Below are 19,907 nucleotides of genomic sequence, written 5' to 3'. Positions count from 1 at the left end.
TAGAACTATGATTTATCTAAACCAAAGTCTCGATGTTGTCTTCACCTATTTCCCTTCTCTACTCCTAAAGCCACCACCTTAGTTCAGGCTCCCCTTACCACTCAGGTTGGTGCTGTCTCCCAACTCATCTGCTGCTTCCAGTCTTAGACCCCTTTATCCCATCTCCACACTGCAGCCACCCTGTGGGCTTTCTAATAAAATGAAATCTGTCCCCTAGACTGAAACTCTCCAGTTGCCTCTGGAATCAAGCCCAGACTCCCCAGCATGGCCAGTGAGGAAGTCCTTTGTGAAAGGATGCCCATCTCTGTTTCCAGCATAACCCCTCTTCAGCACACCCTGCCATCTAGTCATTCCAAGTACTTGCCATCACCCTGAATACACCAGCTTCTACCTGTGTACTATTCGCTTTGCCAGGAATATTTCTCGGATTATGAGAAATTTCTTCTTTTAAAATACCCATACCATTGCAGCTTGATTGCCTGTACCTAGCTTTATCACTGCTCTCTGAGTTCCTGGAGATAAGCATAAAATGTAAGTCATGTTTCTCATCCCAATGCCTGGTCCAATATCTAGAACATATAAAAATTTTGAGTTATATTCTGTGTTTAAATCATATGGAATTGAACATTTCAGTTGCCCTTCTTTGGACATGCTATAACTTTTTTATGTTCCCCTTCTAATTTGTAGGCAGAAATTAACACAGTGATGTGTCTCACCCAGTGAAGATTTTCAAGTGGGACTGTTTATCCACTTGAAAAGCACATCTTTCTACCAATATAGTTCCAAATAATAGTCACTACACTAGTAGAGTGCCTTCTGTGTGCCAGATGTGGTGGTAAATGTTGGAAATAATCTCTTTACTCATCAAACCAACTCTGTGGGGTAGACAATATAATCTCCGTTTTATAGATTAGGAAGCTGAAGCTTAGAGAGTTTGACACTTGTCCAAGCAAAGACCTGGTGAAGTTGGGATTCAAACTGCATCCATGTGACTCCAAAACCCAGGCTTTTTGTGCTACTAAGTGCTGCCTTTGGAATTTTTCAGTAGTCTAATCAGTTACTTAAAACTTGTGAGCTTGAAGTCAGGTAAAATCCATCATGACCCCCTTCTCCATTCTATATTTGCATGATTGATCATTTCAGTCTATGTGCTAGAGTCTACATTTATACTTATTAAAAAGCATACTGCTAGTTTTTATTATTATTAATCATCATCATCGTTGTGATCTAATGATATTTCAGCAACAGAGATGAATTTCTTTTGACAAAGCTCAGTTTTAGAGAATGCAAGGTACTGTATCTTGGTGACCACTGACTTTTTTTCCCCCAAGGGTCTCATATTATTTACTCAATAATCCTTGCTGGAATTGACATCAAAGCACTGGCTTTATTTCTTGGAATATATCTCCTTTCTTTCTCTTTGAAAATCAGGATAGAATGAACCCATCTTTTCTTTGGTGACACTTCTCTACTTCTCCATGAATTTTTAAAGATGATGACAATGACTGCTACAGGTTTTTTGTACCCTTCTCTATCATCCATCTGGTCTAGACACTTGGATTCCCTATTATGCCTTCTCAATGTGGTGGTGTTAGACAATATGGACTAATTGTGGTCCTAAGACACCCAAGAGGTCAGACTTTTATATATGTATGGAATTAAGTGGCATGTGAATGGTTCTACTCTGAAAATACACTTTACTGCTTTGAAGCTACTTGAAGAGAGTCTATATAAAATAAAAGCTACAGAGGCAAAGAGACAGGAAAACTCAAATATGTTCCTAGTGGATATTCAAGGGATGTTTTTTCCAAGTTTTAATAATTTGGGGAATGCCTATAGTAAAGGTATTCCACCAAAGGGAGCATCAAATTTCCTCCAATGAAATGAAATGTCAAAAAGGCTTCACCAGTTTTCAAATATCATAGCACTAGAGCCATACCATTCTAAAAGAGACTGGGCAAAGATATCACAGATTTGTCACTTCCAAAATATCTAAATCGGGCTTCCCTGGTGGCGCAGTGGTTGAGAGTCTGCCTGCTGATGCAGGGGACGCGGGTTTGTGCCCTGGTCTGGAAAGATCCCACATGCCACGGAGCGGCTGGGCCCGTGAGCCATGGCCGCTGAGCCTGCGCGTCCAGAGCCTGTGCTCCGCAACGGGAGAGGCCACAATGAGAGGCCCGTGTACCGCAAAAAAAAAAAAAAAATTATATATATATATATATAAACCGAAACTTATTCAAGGAAGAAAATATAAAAGGTGGTTCAAAAGGACTAGGTCCTAACATAATATATAGAGCAGATCTGGTAGCTGATAGAAACTATTACAAAATGATTCATAATGTTGCCATGCAAATGAAAAAGAATGGCTTATTTAATGATGTATTAGGGTCCAATAAAAAGACAAAAAATGCACAGTAATCTGAAGTGGGAAAGTGCAATGTAAAGAATTATCGTGCTTGCTTTAGCAGCACATACATTAAAATTAGAACAATACAGAAAAGATTAGGATGGTCCCTGTGCAAGGATGACATGCAGATCTGTGAAGAGTTCCATATTTTAAAAAAAGAATTATTAACAGTTGATTGGAGTCATGGGAGATTGCCTCGCAAGAGACCCTAAAAAATACAGAAATAGCAGATACTGTAAAGAACAGACATCACTCCTAGAATGGAGATGGAGCACTGAGCAAGAGGCCAGCCCCACCCAGGGCTGAGATCCAGACTAGGTTGGAGAGGGTGCAGTGTGGCTCCCAAGATGACAGGGAAGTCCCCCAAGGTGTCACACAGGTGGGGTCTCTAGGAGTCCACCTCCTGGAGTGCTGGAGGACACTGATATCAGGGCACTGCCATATTTTAGAACTCACTCAAGCCATCCAAGGCAAGGTGCATCGCTGGCAGCCCTCCCTATGAAGTCCCCGGAGGAGAGTGTGCAAGAAAAACCATTTATGGTCATCCTCCTGTGACCAGGCTGCTGTGAAGCCGCCACAGGGCGTGGTGCTGGGGGAAGCTGTCAGGGGCCACTTGCTGCTGGTCACCAAAACTGCTGAAAAGAGCCCCTCCTACTGCAGGAGCCCCATGAGATGAGTGCACGTGACCAGGAGGAGACACCTCTTCCTTCTCCGTGTCCCTCCAGCACCCTCTGGTGATAAAGTCTCCGATTGGACCAGATGGCAAGGAGAAATATTTATAGAGTCCACCTCCATTATTGGAGAACATAAAGAACGGGTGGATTCGGAGCTGAGAAGCAATAAATTGATAACTGACATAAATGGCACCTGGAAAAAAATCTTCGTTGATATAAAGACGGAAATTCCTAGAATCTAGTGACAGATAATAACTGGTTTTTTCTACTTTCTAATCAACAATAGTGACTTTATTTATTCACAAAAAGATTTATTCACATTTTAAACAATTTGAAGGCCAGGACATTCTATTCTAGAGAAACCAAATTAATCATAAATTAGAAAACCAAGTATAAATTGTGTAGATCTGTAAAGACTATTGTAGTTTCATGATAAATGTTTATGGAATTGACTTGAATTACAAAGTACCTTATTTGTTTTTTTATTTTTTAATCATTTCTTTATTTTTCCCATGTTCAATATTAGTTATCTATCTTATACACATCAGTGTATACATGTCAATTCCAATCTCCCAATTCATCACACCACCACCACCACACCCCACCTTCCCCCCTTGGTGTCCATACGTTTGTTCTCTACATCTGTGTCTCTATTTCTGCCTTGCCACCCGGTTCATCTGTACCATTTTTCTAGGTTCCACATATATGTGTTAATATACGATATTTGTTTTTCTCTTTCTGACTTACTTCACTCTGTATAACAGTCTCTAGGTCCATCCATGTCTCTACAAATGACCCAGTTTCGTTCCTTTTTATGGCTGAATAATATTCCATTGTATATTTGTACCACATCTTCTTTATCCATTTGTTTGTTGATGGGCATTTAGGTTGCTTCCATGACCTGGCTATTGTAAATAGTGTTGCAGTGAACATTGGGGTGCATGTGTCTTTTTGAATTATGGTTTTCTCAGGGTATATGCCCAGTAGTGGGATTGCTGGGTCTTATGGTAGTTCTATTTTTCGTTTCTTAAGGAACCTCCATAATGTTCTCCATAGTGGCTGTATCAATTTACATTCCCACCAACAGTGCAAGAGAATTCTCTTTTCTCCATACCCTCTCTAGCATTTGTTGTTTGTAGACTTTCTGATGATGCTATTCTAACCAGTGTGAGGTGATACCACATTGTAGTTTTGATTTACATTATCTAGTAATTAGTGATGTTGAGCAGCTTTTCATTTGCCTCTTGACCATCTATATATCTTCTTTGGAGAAATGTCTATTTAGGTCTTCTGCCCATTTTTTGACTGGGTTGTTTGTTTTTTTAATATTGAGCTGCTTGAACTGTTTATATATTTTGGAGATTAATCCTTTATCTGTTGATTCGTTTGCAAATATTTCCTCCCATTCTGAAGGTTGCCTTTTCGTTTTGTTTCTAGTTTCCGTTGCTGTGCAAAAGCTTTTAAGTTTCCTTAGGTCCCAATTGGTTATTTTTGTTTTTATTTCCATTGCTCTAGGAGGTGGGTCAAAAAAGATCTTGCTGTGATTTATGTCAAAGAGTGTTCTTCCTACATTTTCCTCTGAGAGTTTTATAGCTTCTGGCCTTACATTTAGGTCTTTAATCCATTTTGAGTTTATTTTTGTGTATGGTGTTAGAGAGTGTTCTAATTTCATTCTTTTACATGTAGTTGTCCAGTTTTCCCAGCACCACTTATTGAAGAGACTGTCTTTCTCCACTGTATATCCTTGCCTCCTTTGTCATAGATTACCTGACCATAGGTGCGTGGGTTTATCGCTGGGCTTTCTGTCCTGTTCCATTGATCTATATTCTTGTTTTTGTACCAGTACCATATTGTCTAGATTACTGTAGCTTTGTAGTATAGTCTGAAGTCAGGGAGTCTGATTCCTCCAGCTCCACTTTTTTCCCTCAAGATTGCTTTGACTATTTGGAATCTTTTGTGTTTCCCTACAAATTTTAAGATTTTTTGTTCTAGTTCTGTAAAAAATGCCACTGGTAATTTGATAGGCATTGCATTGAATCTGTAGATTGCTTTGGGTAGTATAGTCATTCTCACAATATTCTTTCTTCCAATCCAAGAACATGGTATATCTCTCCATTTATTGGTATCATCTTTAATTTCTTTCTCAGTGTCTTATAGTTTTCTGCATACAGGTCGTTTGTCTCCCTAGGTAGGTTTATTCCTAGGTATTTTATTCTTTTTGTTGCATTGGTAAATGGGAGTGTTTCCTTAATTTCTCTTTCAGATTTTTCATCATTCGTGTATAGGAATGCAAGAGATTTCTGTGCATTAATTTTGTATCCTGCTACTTTACCAAAATCATTGATTAGCTCTAGTAGTTTTCTGGTGGCATCTTTAGGATTCTCTATGTGTAGTATCATGTCATCTTCAAACAATGACAGTTTCACTTCTTCTTTTCCGATTTGGATTCCTTTTATTTCTTTTTCTTCTCTGATTGCTGTAGCTAGGACTTCCAAAACTATATTGAATAGTAGTGGAGAGAGTGGACATCCTTGTCTTGTTCCTGATCTCAGAGGAAATGCTTTCAGTTTTTCACGATTGAGAATGATGTTTGCAATGGGTTTGTCATGTATGACCTTTATTATGTTGAAGTATGTTTCCTCTATGCCCATTTTCTGTAGAGTTTTTATCATAACTGGGTGTTGAATTTTGTCAAAAGCTTTTTCTGCATCTAATGAGATGATCATATGTTTTTTATTCAATTTGTTAATATGGTGTATCACATTGATTGATTTGCATATATTGAAGAATCCTTGCATCCCTGGGATAAATCCCACTTGGTCATGGTGTGTGATCCTTTTAATTTGTTGTTGGATTCTCTTTGCTAGTATTTTGTTGAGGATTTTTGCATCTATATTCATCAGTGATATTGGTCTGTAATTTTCGTTTTTTGTAATATCTTTGTCTGATTTTGGTATCAGGGTGATGGTGGCCTCACAGAATGAGTTTGGGAGTGTTCCTTCCTCTGCAGTTTTTTGGAAGAGTTTGAGAAGGATGGGTGTTAGCTCTTCTCTAAATGTTTCATAGAATTCACCTGTGAAGCCATCTGGTCCTGGACTTTTGTTTGTTGGAGGATTTTTAATCTCAGTTTCAATTTCATTACTTGTGATTGGTCTGTTCATATTTTCTATTTCTTCCTGGTTCAGTCTTGGAAGGTTATACCCTTCTATGAATTTGTCCATTTCTTCCAGGTTGTCCATTTTATTGGCATAGAATTGCTTGTAGTAGTCTCTTAGGATGCTTTGTATTTCTGCGGTGTCTGTTGTAACTTCTCCTTTTTCATTTCTAATTTTATTGATTTGAGTCCTCTCCCTCTTTTTCTTGATGAGTTTGGCTAATGGTTTATCAATTTTGTTTATCTTCTGATAGAACCAGCTTTTAGTTTTATTGATCTTTGCTATTGTTTTCTTTGTTTCTGATTCATTTATTTCTGCTCTGATCTTGATGATTTCTTTCATTCTGCTCACTTTGGGTTTTGTTTTTTCTTCTTTCTCTAGTTCCTTTAGGTGTAAGCTTAGATTATTTATTTGAGATTTTTCTTGTATTTTGAGGTAGGCTTGCATAGCTATAAACTTCCCTCTTAGTACTGCTTTTGCTGCATCCCATAGGTTTTGGATAGTCGTGTTTTCATTGTCATTTGTCTCTAGGTATTTTTTGAGTTCCTCATTGATTTCATCAGTGATCTCTTGGTTATTTAGTAACGTATTGTTTAGCCTCCACGTGTTTGTGTTTTTTACATTTTTTTCCCAGTAATTCATTTCTAATCTCATAGCGTTGTGGTCAGGAAAGACGCTTGATATGATTGCAATTTTCTTAAATTTACTGAGGCTTGGTTTGTGACCCAAGATGTGATGTATCCTGGAGAATGTTCCTTGTGCACTTGAGAAGAAAGGGTAATCTGCTGTTTTTGGATGGAATGTCCTATAAATATCAATTAAATCTCTCATGTCTATTGTGTCATTTAAAGTTTCTGTTCCCCTATTTATTTTCATTTTGGATCATCTGTCCATTGGTGTAAGTGAGGTGTTAAAGTCCGCCACTATTATTATGTTACTGTCGATTACCTCTTTTAGAGCTGTTAGCAGTTGCCTTATGTATTGAGGTGTTCCTATGTTGGGTGCATATATATTTATAATTGTTATATGTTCTTCTTGGATTGATCCCTTGATCATTATGTAGTGTCTTTCCTTGTCTCTTGTAACATTCTTTAAAGTCTGTTTAATCTGATATGAGTATTGCTACTCCAACTTTCTTTTGATTCCCATTTGCATGGAATATCTTTTTCCATCCCCTCACTTTCAGTGTGTATGTGTCCCTAGGTCTGAAGTGGGTCTCTTGTAGATGGCATATTTATGGGTCTTGTTTTTGTATCCATTCAGCAAGCCTGCATCCTTTGGTTGGAGCATTTAATCCATTCACGTTTAAGGTAATTATCAATATGTATGTTCCTATGACCATTTTCTTAATTGTTTTGGGTTTGTTTTTGTAGGTCCTTTTCTTCTCTTGTGTTTCCCACTTAGAGAAGTTCCTTTAGCATTTGTTGTAGAGGTGGTTTGGTGGTGCTGAATCCTTTTAGCTGTTGCTTGTCAGTAAAGCTTTTGATTTCTCCATCAAATCTGAATGAGATCCTTGCTGGGTAGAGTTATCTTGGTTGTAGGTTCTTCCCTTTCATCACTTTAAGTATATCATGCCACTCCCTTGTGGCTTGTAGGGTTTCTGCTGAGAAACCAGCTGTTAACCTTATGGGAGTTCCCTTGTATGCTATTTGTCCTTTTTCCCTTGCTGCTTTGAAGAATTTTTCTTTTTCTTTAATTTTTGCCAATTTGATTACTATGTGTCTCAGCATGTTTTTCCTTGGGTTTGTCCTGTATGGGACTCGCTGTGCTTCCTGGACTTGGGTGGCTATTTCCTTTCCCATGTTAGGGAAGTTTTCGACTATAATCTCTTCAAATATTTTCTCGGGTCCTTTCTCTCTTCTCCTCTGGGACCCCTATAAAGCGAATGTTGTTGCATTTAAGGTTGTCGCAGATGTCTCTTAGGGTGTCTTCATTTCTTTTCATTCTTTTTTCCTTATTCTGTTCCGTGGCAGTGAATTCCACCATTCTGTCTTCCAGGTCACTTATCCGTTCTTCTGCCTCAGTTATTCTGCTATTGATTCCTTCTAGTGTAGTTTCATTTCGGTTATTGTATGGTTCATCTCTGTTTGTTTGTTCTTTAATTCTTCTAGATCTTTGTTAAACATTTCTTGCATCTTCTTGATCTTTGCCTCCATTCTTTTTCCGAGGTCCTGGATCATCTTCACTATCATTTTTCTGAATTCTTTTTCTGGAAGGTTGCCTATATCCACTTCATTTAGTTGTTTTTTGGGGGTTTTTTCTTGTTCCTTCATCTGGTACATAGCCCTCTGCCCTTTCATCTTGTCTATCTTTCTGTGAATGTGGTTTTTGTTCTGCAGGCTGCAGGATTGTAGTTCTTGCTTCTGCTGTCTGCCCTCTGGTGGATAAGGCTATCTAATAGGCTTGTGTAAGTTTCCTGATGGGAGGGACTGGTGGTGGGTAGAGCTGGGTGTTGCTCCAGGTGGGCAGAGCTCAGTAAAACTTTAATCTGCTTGACTGCTGGTGGGTGGGGCTGAGTTCCCTCCCTGTTGGTTGTTTGACCTGAGGCAACCCAACGCGGGAGCCTACCTGGGCTCTTTGGTGGGGCTAATGACAGACCCTGGGAGGGCTCACGCCAAGGAGTACTTCCCAGAACTTCTGCTGCCAGTGTCCTTGTCCCTACGGTGAACCACATCCACTGCCCGCCTCTGCAGGAGACCCTCCAACACTAGCAGGTAGGTCTGGTTCAGTCTCCTATGGAGTCACTGCTCCTTCCCCTGGGTCCCAATGTGCACACTACTTTGTGTGTGCCCTCCAAGAGTGGAGTCTCTGTTTTCCCCCGTCCTGTCGAAGTCCTGCAATCAAATCCCACTTAGCTTTAAAGTCTAATTCTCTAGGAATTCCTCCTCCTGTTGCCGGACCCCCAGGTTGGGAAGCCTGACGTGGGGCTCAGAACCTTCACTCCAGTTGGTGGACTTCTGTGGTATAAGTGTTCTCTAGTCTGTGAGTCACCCACCCAGCAGTTATGGGATTTGATTGTACTGTGATTGCACCCCTCCTACCGTCTCACTGTGGCTTCTCCTTTGTCTTTGGATGTGGGGTATCTTTTTTGGTGAGTTCCAGTGTCTTCCTGTCGATGATTGTCCAGCAGCTAGTTGTGATTCTGGTGTTTTCACAAGAGGGAGTGAGAGCACATCCTTCTGGTCCGCCATCTTGGTTCCTCATCTGTTTGTTTGTTCTTTCTGTAGCTCCTTTTCTTTCTTTTAGTCAAATTCAATAAGCCTGTTACAAACTTCAAATGTGAAGGGATGATCAGATCAAGAGCTTACCTTGTTGAGCTTGAATGTTTTGGGCTATCAGTTGTAATTTAAAATCCACTAAAATCAAAACTCTTTATAGTACCAGTTTTGATTTTAAGATGTGAGGTGATAGCTGTTTCTTCTCTGTGAAATACTTTGAAACTTTATACTGACAATGGAGCATAACTTGGTTATTGAGAACTATTATAACACCAAGTATTACCTACAAACTGTTTGTGGTGGGAAAATGGCAGTCATTTCAAAAACTGTCAGCATGAAAAATCAGATGAGGAAGGTGCTGAGTGGGTGGGCATGACCCAGCATGACCCAGTTCTTCAGCCATTTCTATGATGGACTTATTCAGGTCTGGGTGTTCTGAGCCCAGGTGCTGAGAGTCTTCATTTTGAGCAAGCCATCTAGCAGACTCACACCCTTCCTGATACTGATACTTGAAAGCCAGTAGTCAAACTGATGGCCTTTTTTTTCCTTCTGATGCTGTATTGGCCAGGGTCACAGCAGGGCTGGTTAAGTGGAGCCCAAGTACATCATATGTTACCGACTCACAGGTAATTGGGGATTTTGTATTTGTCAAGTGTAGCGGGTAATAGAAGATAACTTTGGCCAGCTTAAGTAGAGAAGAAATTATTGGAACGATATGGTGGTGTGAGATATAACTTAAGGATTAGGGTTGAAGAGGGATGAACCACGGTATCTCTAGGTATATATGTATCAGATGCTAACTAATGGTTAGTTAGAGCTGGGATGAGTTAGCTTCAAACTTCATTATGTTTATTTTTGATCTTGTGCACATTCCTTACCCAGAGGGGAGAGCACTCTCTGGCTGCACCCAACTGAGAAGAAAATTTCTCAATAAGCTGTTATCAAAAGTAAGGCTGAACAGATGTCTAATCTATCAGATTCTGATGTTATCAACGTAAGACACACATGATGACTCAAAGAAACTAGCTAAGAGTTGAATTGCATTCTAAGATTAATTAAAAACTTTCAAACTTTCTTCATCTTCAGCCTGAATATGCCAATGTTTGCTTTTGGTACATTCCACCGAGCCTCAGAGAGATGGAGGAAGGACCTGAATTCTGGGCAAAACTTCATTTGGTGAGTGATAAGCATATTGCATTTTTTCCTTTGGATGAAATAGATTCAATGCCCATTGTCTATTGATCCTATAAATGATTTGGTACTTGCAAGAACTTCTTGAGGATCTAGAGAGGTTGTTCTTAGTATATTAAAAGTTAATGACATGCCAAACAGTTGTGAGCATTTGTTAAAATAAATCAAGATACTTGACACACACATATTCAAAATAATTGTGCTGTTTGCAAGAGAGTGGTAGAATTTATCAGAAGTTCTAATTCACAGTGCACTTCAGAGCACATGATCTGGTAATGGTTAATGTTGTATGATGAATGGCTTCTTCCTTAAACTCTGCTGGTGCATGTCTGTGACTGCTTGCATCACTTCACTAGCAGATAGTGTTAAAGTCTAAATCTGGTACCCTTTGTGAGTGTGAGACTTTCTCTTCTTTCCACCAAGGGGCTTATGTGATAAAAAAGAATAGAAATGTCAGCAATGAATTTCAATTGATCATTGAGCTAAATGTGACTTGCAAACCCCTCCTTACCCTCAGTGTGGAAATCAATGATAGTTTTAACAGCTTTGATAGGTGATAGCCCTTCTAATTGCCCTCTAGAAGAAAAGGAAAAACTTGCCAGTCATGCAAGGGGCAGACATTTAGCACTCACTGTGCCAGGCACTGGAGATATAAACATCAAAGAGACTTGGTCCCTGCCCTGGGCAACTCGTATTCTAGGAGACAAATGAGTAAAGAGATCATCACCAGGTAACTAGTAGGTGCCTAGATGAAGAGAAACCCTGTAAAGGCAGAGAGAAAGGATATCTACCCCAAAGTGTGACACTAGATTGGAGTCTTGGACAATAAGTAGGTGTGAGTCGGTGACAACTGTGAAGAAGTGGGTTCCAGGAAGAATCACAACATCATGGCCCAGAGGCTAAGAGGGGAGGGTGTGATCGAAGACCACAGTGGGGCAGGGGACAGTGCTAGGAGTAGGACAAGAGCAGCAGGCACGGGAGCGCACAGAGGCCTCATCTTCCATGACAGGTGCTTGGAATTTGTGCCTAGTTAGGTAGAGGTGGGAAGACCATGGCCTTTAAGTCATAGCCACCTGGATCCTCACCTGCAGCATCTTCTTTAGCCTTAGGCCAGTTTCTGTTTATTCATGGCTCATTTAGCCTCCTTCAAGGTAGCACAATACATACTCAATATATAAATGTCTTACCTCTTGTTAAACCTGAGGTCAGGCAGCAGAGATGGACAGAGTTACCTGTGCCTTTGCCTAGACAAACCCTCCATTGGCCATATCAGGCAGTTAGCATGGTCCTTGGATCTGGTTTGTCTTTTTGTCACACAATGTAAATGAGAAAGTGCTAAAGAATACATTTCAGAGGGTAAGTGACTCAAAAAGAAACAATGTGAGAATTTAATGGTGATGTTTCCAGGGACATTTTGCACTTTGATGCAATGCATCAGGCATTGTTTGGTGATGTTGAGAAGGATATGGCTGCCATCCTTCTCACTTTCTGATTGTTAAGAAAAGCAACCGAGAAGGTGATATTTGTGTTTTATGGACTCAATACTGTTGCATGGACACGGATCAGGATAAGTAAATAGTCTCTTTATGTTTGGGGATACTATGGACTCTTCCATTGTTTAAAGAAACATTTACATTATCTAGTCTCAGAAAATTTGAAATTGAGGATGGGTATATAAGCTAAAATCAGATAAATCAGCATATAGTACACTTTTAATCTTAACTGGAGATCAAATATGAATCAGGACAGTCTCTTCTCTCCCCAGTATTCTCCAGCATCGGTTCTCTCATGATTGACGTACATGATTCTCCATCCCTTCATTTTGGAAACACTTTTCTGCCATTTAGAACCATGGGGCCCTTGCCCAGTCTAATATCATATTATTTTAATTGTTCTGGTTGCTTCTGATTCCTAAACATGTATGCTGCAGATGAATCATCATTGGTTCTGTCTTAGTTTCCTTTTATCCTCTCTCTTGGCATGGGTGTGTGTGCATGAATTTGGCAAGGAAGGGAGGCATATATATCTGTTGTTGATCTATGTGGTTTCATGCTTACTGTAGTATGAGAATGCAAGTATATGATTTATAACCTGGAGTGTATCTAAAGCACACTTGAAATTTGTTTTAGGATTTATCTTGGATGGAGAATCACAAACAAATAAATAAACGGAGTAAGGCTTCGCCCCTCCAATTCAGACTCATGTCAGGCGGAGCTGTCAGATTTCAGAATCAGTGGTGTGATAAGTCTTCCCTTTGGCAGCAGGAGGGGAGCAGGATTATTTCATAAAGAGCCTGGAGTTTGGGGGTGTGTGTGTGTGTGTATGTGTGTGTGTGTGTATGCGTGCGCCCACACACGTGAGACTGTTTTTGAGAACACAGTCACTCTGCTGTCTACTGATGCTGTGACAGCCCCTCTCTGACACAGTGTTCAACCACCGAGTTCCAGCAACTCCTCTTTTTAAAATGTCCTCCATGAAAGTTCTTCTTTTTGGTTTTTTCAGGCATTGCAGCATTCTGGGTCTTCATTAGTTCCCTGCCCAGGTTGTACTCGCTTCTTTTCTGGTCTCTGCCTCCTGTTTATTTTCCTTCCTCTCCGCACAGTCGTACCTGCAGCCCTGTTTTATCTTGTCATTTTCCTGCTGGAAGCTTCCAAATGCTTTACACTCGCAGCTTTCAACCCAGTCGACCAATGACCACTGTTTATAATAAATGCTGTTAAATGTTCTCTTTATTCTCCTAAGATGAAACCAATAGAAAATAGGACCTACCTACACGGAATTTTGTAAAAGGCAATAGAAGGCCTTACATGTCATATGAAGGAAAAATAATCTTTATAATAAAGATATGTATTTCATTACATAAACGTTTGGCATGACAATATTAGAAGACACAAGGAAGTGATAAGATGCTCACACATCCTCTTAGAATCACTGTGAATGTGAGCCATCTTCAAACGCAGACTCTTAGAAGTAGGTGATGTTGCTGATGCCAATAATAGGAATGGGGTGATGTTAGTGACATAATTTTCAAAAAAGGTGCACAATTCTTGGTAAAGCATTGAAGAAAACATTTTCCCCTTGATTTACATGGTAGTAGAAAACTTAATGTTTATTTAAAATGGGCACAGAATAGTTTGCATTTGCCTGTAAACCAGAGTTAAATTCTGGGCTTGGATAATTGTAATCAGGCTCCTGGCCTCCTGCATTTCCAGCAGGACATTTCAAAGTTGTACAGGACATGGGGCAGCTCTTCCTGGCTCAGGACTGCTCTCCACAGTGCCAGGCAGCTGGCATCCCTGTTCCCCACCTTCTCAACACAAGGAGCAACCCCCAAACATCATGAAAACCAAAAACATCTGCCCAAATTTTGAAGATATTGCCTGGAGGTATAATACCATTTCCTTGAGAATGACTGGTCCACAGTATAAAATCTAGTTCATTCTGCTTGGCATCCAAAGGCCTCCATGTCTGTTCCTCAGGCATTAAAAGAGCAAGAAAATTTTAAAAACTTAAATATTCAACTATACGGAGTTGATTAAAATGTGGTACATAATTTATATGCAAATTTGTAGTGTATAGACAATCAAAATTTTCTTCCAAAATAATGTAGTCATAATTTATTATTAATTGAAAAAATAAGTTATAGAACAGTCACTATATTGTATATACATAGAGATTTATATACATATACATACTGTATATGTGGTTAGATAAGGGGCACCAAACTATTTTAGAAATAGAGTTACAGATGATTTTTCCTTTCTTTTGTATTCCTCTGCAATTTCTTAATTTTCTACAATTAATATATATTGCTTTTGTGAAAATAATAATAACAGCAGCAACAATAATAATAATAATAAAACAAAGTATAGAATAATTGACCCAACGAAGCCTTAGAGTTCCTTGAGTGTTTATCCAGGCAAAGGTTACCCAGGTTTTGACCACAATCTCCTAATAGTTAAAAAAAATTTTTTTAATTGAGTATTTACCCCAATATGTTTATTGTTTTAAATTATCTACATGTATTCATTTTTAAATATAGTATGTACATTTTAAAAATGCACAAAATAAGTTTTTTTAAGGATGGATTTAAAATATTTAATTATTCAGAGATGCTCTAATCTTTTCTTCTTATACCAAAGGGATTGTCTTGTTTGGAGACCATGTTTATACCATAGTCAAATCAATTAGTTTGCAAACTAATTTCTCTCATGACTTGCTCCCAGACATAGTATATAATTTGTCTTCCCTTCCTATTTCTCTTTTTCTCTTTCCTTATCTCCTTACTGAAACACCTACACTATCTGCACTGATTTCAAGTTCAGAGACGTTGCCCCTGGGGTCCACAGTGAGAACTTCAGCAGGCTTCCCAGGGCTTCCTGAAAGCTGCCTGCTCTGTGGTCGAGGCAGACTTCACTCGCTAAGGTGGCTGCCCCAAATAAGATTATGTATATTTGTTTCTTCTCCCTTGGTGATCAGGTATGAAGGGCGAGGGAGTCGGGGAGAGAGGGCAAAGATAAAGCTGAAAGCATAAGACCCAGAGAATGTAATTGAAAATTTCATCAGTTTGTTTTATTTCATCATTACTCAATGTTCTGATGCAGAAGATTTCCTCTTTTGTCGACATTTCATAAACAGTCCTGCATTCCACCAACATAATTTACATTCTTAAAAGTAATTACCAAGGTGTCTCTTTGTACTTAAGCATGGCCATTTCAACTTTTTTTTCATTCACTGGCCTGCAGATTTGTGACTAATGTTAGACATTTATAATAGGCTCATTTCTCCTCAACAGTAGGCAAAGAATAAATCTTTTAGAAACTACTAGATGGGTTTGTTGTTTTGCTTATTTGGTGATATAACTTGATATGGTATTCCAAATATCTTTGGAGAGAATCTAGTGTTCTCCCTGGCGGGTTTCTGATGAACAGCACTTGAAGATGAGACAGCGTAGACTGGGTAGGGTTGTGTGCTTTCAAGGATGCCCACTTTCTGGCTTTGGATCAGGGAGGGCCTCAGTGCCCCTGGCTGTGCTTCACTTGTTTCCGCTGTGTGTGTGTATGTGCATGTGTGTTCACATGAGTGCATATGAGTCCATACACATTTTGAGGTCTTCTATGTATTTTGAGGACTTTGATTCTGATTTTCTTTCCCTCATCATCTGTAACATTTGCTTAGCAAGCACTCGTTTTTGGATTGTGGAAAAAAACCCCGTTTCTTTAAAGGTGTGACAGTGTTTTGTTTTGTTTTTTTAATTTTCAAAGATGAGTTTCTTTTTTAACCCTGTAATATAGAAATGATAACATCTTCAAAAATCCTGTTTGCTAGTGGATATCCCTCATTTTAAAGCTCTACTTTAAAAAAATTATATTTAAGGAGAATGTAATATAGAAGTATCTTAAAATATTTCTGAGTGTGACTTGAGACTCTCTCCTTCTGATGATGGCTGGGATGTCGATTTTGAAAATGCTTAATGTACTAAATACTTAAGGTACTATTTCTTGCAGATACTATATTCTCTTTCCCCAGATTATTAAGACCTGAGATAAAATGCTGTTCTTTTAACTATTCTCTCAGGGAGAGGTGTTATTTTCTACAATCTGTCAGATATTCTACTAGCTGTAATCAGTTTCTTCTGTGTCATTAAGGGTCAAGGAGCTACTTAAGTAAGTCCTGTGTGTCTGGCCTTCTTCAGAAATCAGCTGGGGAAGCTGGGTGTCCCTTCTGTTGAAGGACATGGGATACTCTGTCTTATAGCTTTTATGCCCATCTCTCTTCCCCAGTTGTTTACTACTTTAGAAAGTAGAGCTTTCTAAATAGCTCTACTTCATTGGATCAATAAAATTTCAAGCATTAAGATTCCAACAGCATCCTTGTTGGATATGCGTGTACTATGGGGAAGTTCACATGAGTTGACCTTTGTATTCAACAACACCTTTCAACATGTAGAATACATTTGCCAAATTGGTGTTGTTAATTTATTTCATATGTTGCCTTTTAGTCTTTTAAACATTATTTTCAGACACATAGAGAGGAATTTCCATGGATAGTTACTTGAATCCCCAGGGAAGCCAGACAAGTCCAGATGTCCTCAACAAAGAGTTATTTTTTCTTTCCTTTATTTTTCTCCCCTAAGTTTATTGACTGTGCAAGAAGTTCTAAACTTGGAATGATCTATTGAAAGTTAAAATTGAGCAAAATGAAGCTGGGTGTCTCTGCAGGCTGGGGCTGAACTGTCCTGGACCTGAGGTCAGGACAGGACTGGGTCTGAGAGGAATGTCCATGGGTGTGGCTTCCTGTAGCTCACTCACACCAGCGCACACTCCATGGGGCACTCAAGATAGCAGTAATGGGAAATGAGGCCAAAGAACATAGCTAAAGCTGCATTTCACAAGTATCTCTTTGTGCCTTGGGTTTACTCTTTAGCACACAAGCAACAAGTCTACTTGATGCCAGGAGTATGGCTGGCCTTGTCTGTAACATTTGCATAAGAACCAAGTTAATCACTTAAGTACAACAGTTTCTTCAGTCTCTGCTCAAATCTTCAGGCCCATCTGAAATAATTCTGAATTTCCAGATCTATCAGAGTGCGAATTGAAGAAATGCAGAAGCTTAATCAGTTTCATGGAACACTTACCACTGTACCCTGAGTATAATTTTATTTAGTTCACTCAGTCAGGAGTTACAGACTCAAAACCTATAGAAGCTAGGCCAGTAGCATACATGAGGGAAGTAGACGGGGCATAACACAATAGGGAGTGGTGGGGACTGTGGACAACTGGAAAGCAGTGGCCCCAGCTAAAGGGGGCAGCCTCTACTCAGCTCCTAATGATGGCTGCCATGTGGAAATGCAGGTCTGGGTTGCCAGGTCTTCTTATTTTTAAAGAGATGCTAGATTTATAGAAATTTATGTAAACCGTCCTTTGCTTTTAATGTTTTAAATGTTGGCAAGTGAAAAATTACTAAGGTTGACGGGTTCTGGCCTTCAGGCTTTTAGTTTGCAACTCTTACCTAAATCCATTAATGCCCTATCACCTGTTTCTCTTTATGTGTCACCAGAAGCTCCTTGAGATGAGGGTGTGCCCCGTCTTTGTCTTTGTTCCCCCAGGGCAGCTAATCTGATGGCCAGTCCCGGCCCGCCATCAACTTTGAGAGATGTCCAAGTTCTGTGTCATCTACCAGAAAAAGAAAACTCGCTGTTGCATGCTGTCAGACTTGTAAATGGGGTTTTAAGAACTGTGGTCTTGTGGTCAGTGCGGCAATACAATTAGGATATACGGGTGTTTGCTGTTCTTGTGTTTTCTCCTTTCCCTGTACTGAGCACTGGACCTGGCCTCTGGGCTCCATGCTTCTCTTGAGGCTTCTGTAGCCTTGAAGACATCTGTCTTCCTAGATTTTCTGAAAGCCTCAGCTGGCCAGAGATGAAACCCATAGAGGAAGGCGAGGAGTATGGAGGCGGAGAGGCAGGCACAGGAGAGAGGAGCAGAAAGGGGCGTGCTGGAGACAAGAGCTCTAAAGATAAGGATGAATCCCAGCTTCTCTTCTCTGAGTGCCCTAAGGAGGTGTGTGTGTGTGTGTGCGCGCGTGCGTGTGTGTTTGTGTGTGTGTGTTCCAGGTGATGGAATGTCTGCCCATTCCTAACAAGTTACAGACTATCAAGGGATCATGTTGGTTCAGACCATAAGCATTTCACATATTGAACCAATGACCTAAATGTTAGCCCTGGATGAGACCCCCAAGAACCTCTGCAGGACCCAATGAGGCTGTGGGAGCCATAATAATGACTGAAATTGACTTTTAACCTGACCTAGTAGGATAGCGGCTTGAGGTTGGTTTAATTTTATTTAAAGGATATAAAGTACTGTGACATTTCTTGCACACCTGAGCGAAATTCATATCCATTAAGGAATTTCTCTGGACTTGATGCAATATTTATTGTTGCAAAACAAAGAATGGATCCTGTGCTGAAAGAAAAAAAATATATATTTTTTTTTGCATGCTGTCTTTGAAGTCCCTTTGCCAGTATCAAACCTGCCCCCTGGTGGCACTTTTGCTCATTTTTCCTTTCCTTGCTGGGAAGTGACACTAAATGCTGACTGAATAAATGCGGTTATAAAATGTTACAGAATTACAGCATCACTGGGTTCAGGGCTTCTGGATTCTGCCAAACCAAGAGCAGCTCACCTGAGTGAGGAATTCTCAAAGGATAAAATTGACCTGTGTGTCTTCACTTCAAACGTGTTTCTTGTTGCTCTTCCTTCGTCTTCACTCCTCGTTTCCACGGCAAACTCCTCTGTGCTTACCTTTGCGTCTGCTGTCTGGACTTCATCCCACCTGCAATCTTACCACTCACTTCCCTCTCCTTCTCTGCCCTCCCACCCTCTCTTCTCCTTACTTCTCTCTCTCACTCCTTCTCACATTTTCCTTCTTCTTTTTTCTCTAATATATTGCTCCCCTCCAATGATAAACACATCCAGGCTCTGACAACCTTAAAGGAAATAATTTTATGATTTTTCTCTTAATACTGTTGTCCCCTCAAGATACATCCCTGTCTCTTTCTCCATCCCTTTGGACTAAACTTATGAAAATAATAACTTAAAGTGTCTCACCCTGAATAATAGTCTGTGTCATAGTTTATAAAACCATTCCCATAATTTGGGGTGTTCGGGTTGTTTCCAACATTTCCCCTTTGTGAGCAGTAACAAATGACCATCTCCATCCCCAATCCACTTTTGCTTTTATTATTTCCAGAAGATAAAGTGCTCGGTATGTAATTGCTGATTATAGAAATCATTGTGGTTTGGAGCCTGACTCTGGCTGTGTATTGGGATACTGATTTTTAAGAAGGTTGCATTCCACCAGTAAGCAACCAGTACACAGCCTTCCATCTAACTGCGGCAACACTGGGTGTTGCCTGCTTGGGGGGAAATTTATTTAGAAAGGGGAAAAAATACTATCTTAAGTTTGTTTTGCTTTTATTGTATTAGTTGGTGGTGGTTTGAACCATTTTCTATTTTTTTCTTTACTGATGGTGCTTCTCTGTGTACCCATTGTTTTTTCTTATCTTACATGTTTGTATTTTGAGGTCTGATGGTTTCCTTATAAATTTGAATGAGGATATATATAGTTTGAGTTTTAAAGCCCTTTTTGTCAGATGGAATGCAAATAATGCCCTTAGTATAATGTGCTTTTTATTTTAGTCTTGCTGTTTTTTCATTGTACAGAAGTTTTAAATTTTTTATGTATTCAGATCTGTCAGTCC

General features: G+C 39.6%; 1 protein-coding gene and 1 non-coding gene across 4 annotated transcripts in view; both read left to right on the top strand.

Moving 5' to 3' along the window:
* Window positions 1-19,907, top strand: part of GADL1 (glutamate decarboxylase like 1) — a 490,491-nt gene that overhangs the window by 407,986 nt on the left and 62,598 nt on the right. For all 3 annotated transcript variants that reach the window (XM_073810938.1, XM_019946661.3, XM_073810939.1), the window contains one exon: window positions 10,541-10,630. In XM_073810938.1, the coding sequence (XP_073667039.1) occupies window positions 10,541-10,630 (90 nt within the window). The remainder of the gene's footprint in view (window positions 1-10,540; window positions 10,631-19,907) is intronic.
* LOC117314058 (U6 spliceosomal RNA) lies at window positions 2,453-2,559 on the top strand. Its single transcript, XR_004528741.1, has one exon. It is a non-coding gene; the product is annotated as a U6 spliceosomal RNA (small nuclear RNA).

Source organism: Tursiops truncatus, chromosome 10, assembly GCF_011762595.2.
Source record: "Tursiops truncatus isolate mTurTru1 chromosome 10, mTurTru1.mat.Y, whole genome shotgun sequence".
In the NCBI taxonomy this organism is placed as follows: domain Eukaryota; kingdom Metazoa; phylum Chordata; class Mammalia; order Artiodactyla; family Delphinidae; genus Tursiops; species Tursiops truncatus.
The sequence above is the reverse complement of the archived record's forward strand: the minus strand, read 5'-3'. Positions and strand labels throughout refer to the sequence as shown.